The 10,970-nt window shown below is 38.0% G+C and overlaps 1 protein-coding gene across 2 annotated transcripts; it reads right to left on the minus strand.

The window, feature by feature from the left end:
* Window positions 1-1,860: 1,860 nt before the first annotated feature.
* On the minus strand, window positions 1,861-10,353 carry LOC102225730 (RDS/peripherin-like protein xRDS35). Of its 2 annotated transcripts, none has more exons than XM_023328310.1 (6): window positions 9,895-10,353; window positions 9,624-9,779; window positions 6,316-6,558; window positions 5,653-5,840; window positions 4,944-5,190; window positions 1,861-2,630 (listed from the first exon to the last, which is right to left on the minus strand). In XM_023328310.1, exons 2-6 carry the CDS (start codon window positions 9,771-9,773, stop codon window positions 2,373-2,375), a joined length of 1,086 nt encoding a protein of 361 aa, XP_023184078.1. In that variant the 5' UTR covers window positions 9,774-9,779; window positions 9,895-10,353; the 3' UTR covers window positions 1,861-2,372. The 2 variants fall into 2 exon arrangements, with proteins under 2 accessions (XP_023184078.1, XP_005806601.1); XM_005806544.3 differs by having other exon boundaries at window positions 9,891-10,353.
* Window positions 10,354-10,970: the final 617 nt, after the last annotated feature.

Consider the following 10,970-nt stretch of genomic DNA (forward strand, 5'->3'; position numbering starts at 1 on the left):
TAAAAGGTGCACTTCACTAATTTCTTAGATTTAATTATTCAAATTGTAAATTACTAAACTTTCTGTTTGTAGTTTTGTATCACCAACCAGGCCTTTAATCTGAATTTTCAAACCCATTTTCAGATTTTATTTTTGTTATTGATTTGTAGACACTGTACTAATAATGTCATATTTGGGGATTTTAACATGCATGAAGACATTCCAAGTGCTAACTTAAATGTAGACTTTGATGGTAAGAAACACTTTTTGCTTCTTCATGCTCTTGCTTTTGAGTTGACATTTGACAGTGTAAACAAATAATCTTGTCTTGCAAAACAATTTCTGATCAACTTTTGAAGTTAAGCTGTTTGACTACTTTGAAAGAAAAATTCATCAGTTTGTTAAAAATATTGCACTATTAGCTCAGTACTTGTCTGTGTTTATCAATGTTTCTCTCCTAGAGAAAAATACTAACAGAGCAATTGATTCATGGTGTACTCTGGTTTTCTCACGCATGTAAAGCACATCTGCTCTGTCGCGTGTTATGACAGATCATGGCTTATTACTTTAAACACATATGAAAAGATATTTCTGAGAGGTTGTTTTTCTCTTCCTGAACTCATTTTGAACCATCCAGGGTCACACAGCTGCTGCGCCGGAGATGTGAAATATACTGCACCTTTTTTGTTCTTTGTATGAAGCTGCGGGGAAATTCCCCAAGCAGGGAGGACTGGTGGATAAATAAAGCAGTGTATGTATTTTTCCTTCATTCTCACATCGAGAATCTCAATGGCCATTCTTTTCTTTGACCCTTGAATAAAATAATGACAGAATGCATTCTGTGTTATTCTTGATCCGTTGTTAATTGGAAGAGTGTCTCATATCAAAATAAGATTAATTAATTTATCTCCTTGTCACATGTCAACATTTGTTTGTTATATACCTGCACATACTGAGCCTGAACTTCTTTTTTTCTGTTAAAAGAAAGTCATTCCTTTCCACTGTTGCCACATGCTTGCTTAGAAGAAGTGATTGATAGAAAAACTTTAACAGGAATTATAAACTAAATTTCATTTCATTAATATATTTATTATAAAAATGATTATTCTAGTCTTCTTGTTTCAAGCTAAATATAACTCTTGAAACCATTTGAACTTTAATACTTAACATATTTAATCATTACCAAATAAATAATTATTGTCATAAAAATAATTATTTCATTATATTTCACATATTTGCTAGTATTTGTAGTTATGATTGGACTAGCCCTGTAAATAACTTGTACACTCGTTTATTAGGAAGTAAGTATTATGTTGTAGTATTTGATATTAAAATCAATTATTTACCCTGACTTTTAATTAGCCTCCATTTCCATTTGTGTTTCCTCGTTAAAGAACCTTGCCTTTCGCAGGTACAGACAGCAACAGTCATGTGCTTGTTAGGAATCAAAAGAAAACATTCATTGAACTTATTCTGTGATAGAAATTTTATTTCAGAAGATTGTGCACACATTGGGTAAACCTGTACCTATAGGACAAATCACTGTGATACGTTCTTTGCAGATTAAAAACCCAATTTCTTGTTTCATGCCAGCACATTTCATCGGTTTGCTCCAGCTGCCTCTGTGTGAAGGTGAGCGTTCTTGCGTGCTGGAGGGGCTTGTTGGTTACCGCTTATGCAGCAGTTCTGGGATTAAGCGCGCTGGGATTATCAGATTGTTTCAGGGCTGCCAGAATAGATGCGATGACAGCTTCATATAGGCCATCACACTCACACATACAGCATAATCACACACTCTTAATCCGCCTCTGCTTGCTGAACTGAGACAACCCATAATACCTCCATAGTTTTACATGCACAAAAGGAAGCAGACACTACGAAGCAGTTAAAAATGTCTACCTTTAATTTAATATTCATGTGCCAGTTTAACAAGTACCTAAACATTTCATTGCAGTTCAGTACAAACTCTACAGCAGAGAGATGAATAATACAGTGCACATGGGATAAAACTTAGCTTCCTGAGTTTAACTTTCCCAAATTTGACTCAAAACATGTCAGATATGTTTTTCTGTGTTTATGCTACACCTGAGTAAATTTTGAATGTCTTCTAGAAAAAAGAAAAGAAACAAAAAGTACTACACAACCTCGTGAGCGGATTCATGGTGTCCTGCACAGAGAAGATTTATTTTTCCTTTGTGTTGCCCTGTTAATGTTCAAGGGAGCTTTGGCTACTTCATAGATGGAGCACAAATCAAGCCTACTGGTCTCAAAACCCAACAGGTGTCCTTCCTGCTACCATCCAAGTCACACAACCAAAAATGAAAATAAATAAATAAAACAGAGACACCCACTCTGCCTCCCATCATTTTTATATCTGTTTTGTTTTCCTTGTTCTAGCTGGCCGGAGGTGGCGTGGCGGCCTTCGCCGAGGCTTCAGCTGCTTTCTCCCCCTCTTCAGCCCCTGCGGCTTCGGAAGCCGGATCGACTTGGGCAAACTTTAGGAGGTCAAGAGCCTTGGCTTTGACTTCAGCGTAGGTTGCCTTCACGTCCTTCTCCAGGATGTAACCCTCACTTTCACCCTCTGGAGACTCCAGAGCCATTGCTCCATCCACGGCTGTCTGCAGGTAACGCATGCTCAGGAGCACAGACAGCTGAAGAGAAAGAAGAATATAGTCAGATGGCTTGCATAATCCTTGACTTTATTTACATTATCATATTACAATTACACACCATCACAAAGTAGAGCATTGCTCTAAAGTACAAGGAAAAGATAACGTCAAAAATTAAATTTTTACCAATGAAAATCTTTTCTACGTGTTGTGCATTTCTTTTCATCGTTTGTGACTTAATGTATAAGTGTTGAAATTCTTCTTTTTACAAATTACAGCTGAAAGTGTTTTGGAGTATATCTCTACCAGATTTGTACATCAAGAGACTAAAATGTTTGACCATTTTGCAAAACAGTTTAAGCTCAGTCAGACTGGAAGGACTGCAATGAGCAACAATTTTTCAGACTTGCCAATGTTTTGTTTTTGTTGAATTTAGACTTTTTATATTGAAAACACATGAATATATGTTCAATTGTAATTTTTTTCTGCAAGTTAGTCTTATTATTATATCCAAAGACAAACCTCCGCCTCAAGCTTAAAGCTTTTTGTGCATGTCATGTTTTCTTCCAGAATTGTGAGTGTCTAGCTCCAGGTATCTTCTCATCAAACATAACCAGCTTCCTCATTCCTGTTGTAGAAAATCATTACCACAGCATGATGCTGACACATTTAGCCGTGACCTGTCTCATGTGTAATTTGGTCTGCGTTATTCTCTTTGCTCTCTAATGTTTCCAGATAATCTTCTTAGGCCTTTGTAATTTATAGAGAGGTGAAATTAAACACATACAGGCTTTATTTACTGAATAGGTGCCCATTGCAATGGATTTTATTTAGGAGTATCAGAGTAAATTGAGCTGAACATAAATTCTGATTTTTATTCGTCATACCTCCATTATTTACAGTTGGACTCTTCTCTGTACTGCTCAATCACGTAAAACCCAACAAAACACAATAAAATTTGCTGAAATTGTAAAGGAGGTGTGAATTTGCTTTTCATGTCTCCAGTTGTACTAAAGACAACAACACTCAAACGCAATGTTGCTCATCACATTTTGGATCACGCTTCCTTTTTCTGTATTTCAGTCAGCTGCAGGCAATGTGATGCAAAGCCAGAAAAACAACTTGTGCTGGACTTGATGCCTCTATAACATGGCAGCCATCTGTCCCAGTGTGAAGAAGAAGAAGAAGAAATAAACCTGCAGCACTTAGGTTCTGCATTTAGAAGTATGGATTGTGTGATCAGCTGTGGGCAGTGTGTGGTTGTGCATCGACTTCCTGTTTCAGCCTCTAGGACTCGAGAATAGAATGTGACATCAATACCGGGACTTTACAAAGAGATGACAACGCATGTTTGATGGGACCTGAGTAGATGGTGTGTCTGTGATGTTTTTTCTTTGCTTTAGTTGTCATGGGAGGCAGTGAGTCAGACGACAAAAAGGCAAATAAGATTCTGTTTTGTTTTTGTGATCCTGTCACTAAGGACTGTGGGGTTGTTTTTATTTCTTCTGGATTTAGAGACCCAGGATTGTTTTGTTTAAGATTAGGCTTCTACCATGAGTAGCCATGAGTACTATGGTTGATAGGTCAATGACTTAGGTCATTGGCCACATAGATTACACTGACACTGGTTACAAACCACCTGACCTTGGTCAGTAACCACTTGACATTAGTTACTGTCCACCTGACATTGACTACTGTCCACCTGACATTAATTACTGTCCACCTGACATTGACTACTGTCCACCTGACATTAATTACTGTCCACCTGACATTGACTACTGTCCACCTGACATTGGTCAATAACCACCTGACATTGGCCACTGTCCACCTGACATTGGTCAATAAACACCTGACATTGGCCACTGTCCACCTGACATTGGTCAATAAACACCTGACATTGGCCACTGTCCACCTGACATTGGTCAATAAACACCTGACATTGGCCACTGTCCACCCAACATAGTTCAACATTGACACAAACTTGGATAAGATTGCCAGATTTTAGCCTAGACTTGTTGATACCCTCACACAATTAGCCATAGCCAGTTTAAAAAGTTTTTCTCACAAATAACCTCTTGTCTTTTACTTGGACATGTTTGCATTGCAGAATATGAGATTTTCTAACATGCCTTTACCATTTTCTGTAATGCAGTTGTAGCCAAGGTCACTCTGTATCTTCAGTAATAGAACTGTTTGGACTGTTTTGAACATGTGGATGGACCATTACTGTTTTTCTTTATTTAAATCTCTGTTCAACATTGATTACTTAAATTGTCAGATAAATGCACAATCTGCTAATAAACTATGAAGTCTCACTGATTTACTTCCTAGCTGCATTTTTTCACCTTTGCCCACCTGAATTAAGATGACTGAGAGCACACCAGGTCCGGTTGAGTTCATCAAACCCATGTAGTAGTCGGTTAAAGCCTGCCTGCAGCCGCGGCTGTACAGGTTGAGCTCCTCTGATTGGTATTCATAGTTGTAGTGGGCCCTGCTATCTGTCAGCTGGTTCTGCAGGCAAGGCCGAGGGGAGGCAGGGTTGCAGCAGCTGAAAGGAACGCCGTCTAACAGGTAGCGGCCATCCACGTTACTCCGTATACGACTGCAGGTAATAGATGAAAACGATGAAGAAGCATAAAGGTTAAAAATGAAAGGAGATAGGAGGATCAAAACCTTTTAAAAATGTTAAGGGCCTGAGATTCAGCTTAGTGAGAAGTGAAGAGCACATCAATACAAGTGGCACCATGTCAAAACCTCTGTTTACTCATTGACTTTCACTTATTTAATCTTTGACCAACCAATCCTCTCATGCTTCAACCTCTCTGTCTCTCTTTTCAAAACTAAAGGCCAGGTCTATTTTTAAACCATCTCCTCTACACAACATGCTTCCTCTCTTTCTCTCTCTAACATATAGTTTGACCTTTTTGGATGTGAAGTCTGCTCATCTGTCACTTATGCAGCCCAATTCTCTCTCTTACGCCCCACATCACTTTAGATTCTCTGCTTTTGATCTCATTTCTCTTCATCTCATATCATACTTGTGTATTTGTTGTTGTTTACTCACTCCTTGACTTCCTGGGAAGTAAAATCCAGGTATCGGTTGCTGACCCACTGAATCTCGAACCAGTCCTTGAAGTTGTTGTTTCCACAGCAGCGAAACTCCATCTGCAGACGATCAATGGTCTCCTTTTGGAAGCAGCGGCCAGGGACGTCCGTATCCTTGTAGAACCGGATGCCGTTCCTCAGGCCCACCTAATAACAAAGAATACAGTTTGTAAAATGTTTTAGAGAACTGTATAATGCAGCAGTTCTAGTACCATGTCACCAGGACCCTCTCTATCTTGGATGTTTTAGTTGTTTTACTAAAACTTAGATGACTGGATGATGAACAGGCTTCAGGCAGAGGATGCTTAAGTAGAAACACATCTAAAACATGACAGATAGTGAGCCTCAAGGATCAAACACTGATGTACTTTGTGCTAAAAACAAAATTTTGCTTTGTTTTTTTAATCTTTAAATGTAACCGGTTTTAAAAATGTAAAGAAATATTTTTCACACATTTTCTTATCAATGTTTTCACCCCGGTTAGCACAGTACTCCTAAACTATTCCATTGTCATCTTGTATTCAGATCAGCTAACCCTTGAAACCTATTAAGGTCACACTGTCACACCGTATTTCACCCTCTTGATCTGTCGGGCTCAATAACCAGTTTTTGTGACATTCACCTTCAGCGACTCTTCCAGCCTCCCCTGCAGGGCATAACTGAGGACGACCACAGCAAGGAGCAGGCAGCACAGCAGCGCAGCCACAGCATACCAGCCCAGCAAGAGGACCTTCCAGCGGGGGAAGCGGCTGGCATCCAGAGAGTCCTGGCACACCCGACTGGCAACCCAGTTGGCTCCAATGGAGGCCAGTCCGACCAACATTAGGAGGTTTGGTACTGCGTGGATATCTGTGTCCTCCATCACCTCAAGAACGAGAGAAGAGTCAAAGAATGCAGCTGTCATTTTATAATTTCCTATCTTATCTGATAGATGTGCTTTATTACACCTACAAACTTCATCATGTCTGTACATTTGCTAGACTTTTAGCTTAACTTTAAGTGGATTTATAATACTGTATGTGTCATGTTGCTATTCCAAACCAGATTTCACTATTAATTTCAAACTTTTTTTTTAATTTGAATTATAACAAACTATCCTTAACCATCAGAGAAACCTGTTACTTTTTCATAACATGCTAATGTTGGCATATTAGCAGAAGTAAGCCAAATACTTAAAGTTAGCATCTCGTATGATGTGGATGTCAATGTTAGCTAATGTTAGCATTAAATGTTAGCTAAAGGGAGAATACTAGCTAACTTTTGAGGGAAATAAATTATTTGCTATTAATATCAATATGCTAAAGATAGCATGTTTGCTAATGAGCAGCCTTAGCATTGTTAGCATTTTCTAAGAAGTTTAATTTTTCATTATATAATTAAGTTAAATATATATTTTAGATTCCTACTGCGGATAGCCTGGAAATATTATCATAATCATTGTGAATTATTTTAGTTTTTTATTGCTGTTATTACTGAACTTTTAAAATGGTTGATAAAAATACATTTTGGTTGTAGTTTAACTTTTTTCTTCTTTTCTTTATTTGTGATCTCTAAGACTGTGCAAAAGGGTTGAATTTAATATTCTCTTTTTTGTTTTTAAGTCTCTTTCTGAAATATTGCATGCTTGTGTTCCAACTATTACTCTCAGGCCAGCAGATCAGTTGCTTCTAACAGCAGCTGAAGTTTATTGTAAATCCAGAGATGAAAGAGCTTTGCAGAGCCCTGACCCTGTGGAATAGTTTGCCTCCACAAAAGACAGGTTTAATCAATATCTTTTTTAAAATCTTTGATTCTTGGTCTTTGAGACAAAGTGAGATATTCTAATGATGTCTATTTTTCTTTTTGAATAGGTTTCTACCTTTATTTATTTAAATTTTTATTTTTATCATGTTTTACCTTGCTTGCTGTACAGCACTGTGGTCAAGTATTTGTTTTTAAAGCACAAATATGATCTTTGATTTAAAACACTTATCTGAATCTCATCAGTGATAATGCAATTGTTTCCTCAGTACTTCAAACACCATCATATCCATTAGGTAAATAATCCATTGATTGATTGATTGATTGATTGATTGATTGATTGATTGATTGATTGATTGATTGATTGATTGATTGATTGATTGATTGATTGATTGATTGATTGATTGATTGATTGATTGATTGTCAGTCAATCATCAGTTTTGGATGATATTTTGTTGAGTTTTTAATAAACCCTGCACTAATTAAACAAACTATTAGATTTTACCCACTTAACCCAGGGTTACTCAAGGTCAATCCTCAAGAGTAGATGTCCTGCGTGTCTTAAATATTGCTTAGATATTATTGATTTAACATACCCGAATTAAATGAGTGTCTACTTAGCAGCCGTCTGCTGTGCTAGGAAATATGTTGAGGAGATGAATCAGCCATTTGAATTCGTTGAGTTGGAGCAGGGACATGTCTAAAACATGCAGCCCCCTAGAGTTGGACACCTTTGACTTAACCTAAATTAGTGAAACAATTTGCAAACATTTTAATTTAATGTAATGTTTAATTAAACCTTCGCTGCTTCTTGGCCAGGACTACCTTGGAAAAAAGGGGTTTAATCTCAATGGGACTTTCTTGCATAAATAAAGGTAACATTAAAAAAAGTGTTGAATGTTGGCAATATTTTAGAGAAAAACTCATGTATGTTTACCAACATTTTTATCTCTTTTTATATCAAAGAGATATAAAAATAAATTTATCAAATTCCAACAAATTATTAAAGTGTAATGATAAAACTTAAATATTTTTTGAGCCTCAGACTATTCTAATTATTTTGATCATCAGCAGTTTTGTGACAAGCTTTTAAAAAAACCCGAACGTTTTATGCCTTAATCAGAAACAAAATCTTACTTTTATTTTTATTTTTATGTATAAATGTTTTACTAGCAAGTTTAACATTAGCTTAGCATTAGCTTAGCATTAGCGCTACTGATTAACTAGCTGAAGCTGGATATAAACCCCAGTTTTTGTCACTTCTCAATTACACATGCTATGACACTGCTTACATTTTTACCAATGATTTATGACACAAACAAAACCACGTTATATACTGTGCTGGCTATTGAAGCAATTTAACAAACAACATGCTTTTTTGTTGTTTGTTAAATTTACAGGTATTCTGTCAAAGCTAGCACTGCTATCTTCTGACCACCTGTAATTTATGACAGTTAATACCCATTGTGTTGGTTCCCTTTGTAATTATCAGTCTTTTTAACAATAAAGTGGAGCAAAATGCAACAAAAAAAAAAACTATTAATGTTTTTCTCCACTTAAAGAGAATATTTTTTGCAAATCCTTCCTGATACCATTTTTCAAATGCTTTATCACCCCAGTCACACTGAAGGTTAATCTATTGGATTATCCTTGTGGAGATCAATCGATATACTAAGTCATTCGCTCATGCCTTGCAGCTTTCCTGTGTAGTCGTCTGGATTTCAATGATTCCATCTTTTCTAAAAATCCAATAGTGGCCAATCACATGCGGTGACTGAATGGCTTGAACAAATACACAACTCTTCCAGAGGCTGTAACCTTCACCTGTTGGCCACCTCAGCAATCAATACACACTGCATGGTAATGATTCTGGAAGAGAAATGCTGAGGTCTAAAAGAAGCTTCTCAGCATGCTGCACCCAACATGACTTTATATGCATGAGTGCGCATGTTGACACTTGTATTTTGTCTGTTTTGTTGTTGAAGGATTAAGCAAAGTTTACATTTAAAGGACAGATAAGCAACAGCGGAGCGGACTCGGTAAACTGCTACGCTCCGAAGGAAATGTCTGAGCAAACAGTCACATATTTGTCTGACTCTAAATAGACAGATTTGTTGTTTTTAAACTTTAGCACCAGTAGGGCGTGTAGTGTGTGCTTCATCATTCGTGTGAGTGTAAGAGTCGCTCTACCTCGTCTCTACGAAGCAGCTCGATCTTGAGATAAACCCCCAGACAAAAGATGAAGGCCCCACACATTACTGCCAGCCAGGAGAGCAGCCAGAGGCCCTGGGCCAGACGCACCCGCCTCTGCTGGCTGAACTTCATCTTCAGCAGCGCCATGGCTTACTACCATGCAACAATAAGTGCAAAGACAGGGGAGAAACAAGAGATAAGGAGTCTGTCCAGGTGTGATGAAAAGCTGACAGAGCTCACAAGAGAGAGAGAAAAGTGTCATACAAACTTTGCAGCTGGAGTGATCAGTTGTTGGTGCAGGCCTTTTGCTTGGTGAGTTATAAGCAGGTTGAGCTCATCTAAGTTGTTCCAGGTGGAGCGGATAAGCAGGTAGATCCTTGAGATGGTGAAGGACGCAGTCGACCTCAGAGGATAATCCAAATTCTTTCACTCGGTTGGAGAAATGGTGCCGAAAAGATTCCTTGTAATCCAAATCGGTGTGGAGACCACAGCAGGAAAGTTAAAGAGGAAAAAAGATGAAAACGAAATAAGGATGAGAGAGATAATAATCCGTCTCCAGAGTTTACAGGGTTTTTCTAAAGATTTTTTCACAAGGCCGTCTTCCCCCCTTCCTTCAAGCTGAAACCACCTATTTCTTCCTTGTGATGTGATGTTGTCTTTTGATGGCACCCCTCTGGGTCTGTGCAGGTGCAGCGCCCCCCTAAACCGCTGCAGCCATGGTTGGAGGTGAAAGAGACTGGGATAAGTGGTGAGTTCGGAACCGTAATCCCCCATCAGAGTCTCCTGGATCCTATTAAACCCAGGGGCCAATTGGAAAGCAGGCCAGTGTTTGATCAGCAAACTTGTTCTGATGGACACATCACAATGGGCGAGTCTGTTGGTGTATATCTACAGTAGGCCTTACCTGAAACCTGTCAGGTTGATCAATATGGAGGCCAAAGAAACAGGAAATGCTTTGTTGTTGTTTGAAGATTACAGGGTTATTGTCTGTCAGAGTCAATAACTGCCAGAGCCTCAGCCTGAGCAATTTCTTCAACTAAGTGACAAAACTGACCTCAATTTGATCATTGTTTCACATAAAAACAAATTATTTAGTAAATTTCTCAATTCCCTGATTCCTAGTTAGGAATAATTGGACTTAAAATAAACTTTTATTAATAAAAATAAATAAAATCAAGTCCATATTGTTGGTAAAATGACTCTTGAACAGCATTAACAGCAAAAGTATGAGGAGAGTTATGCCTGCAAAGGATTATGTGGGGAGGTTGTGAGGTGGGACCAATTGGCTTAAACTGTCATTTTAAGTATTTATGACAGCTTGAATCAGAGCTCCAGTTAGCTTGA

This window comes from Xiphophorus maculatus, chromosome 23, assembly GCF_002775205.1.
Source record: "Xiphophorus maculatus strain JP 163 A chromosome 23, X_maculatus-5.0-male, whole genome shotgun sequence".
NCBI classification, from domain to species: domain Eukaryota; kingdom Metazoa; phylum Chordata; class Actinopteri; order Cyprinodontiformes; family Poeciliidae; genus Xiphophorus; species Xiphophorus maculatus.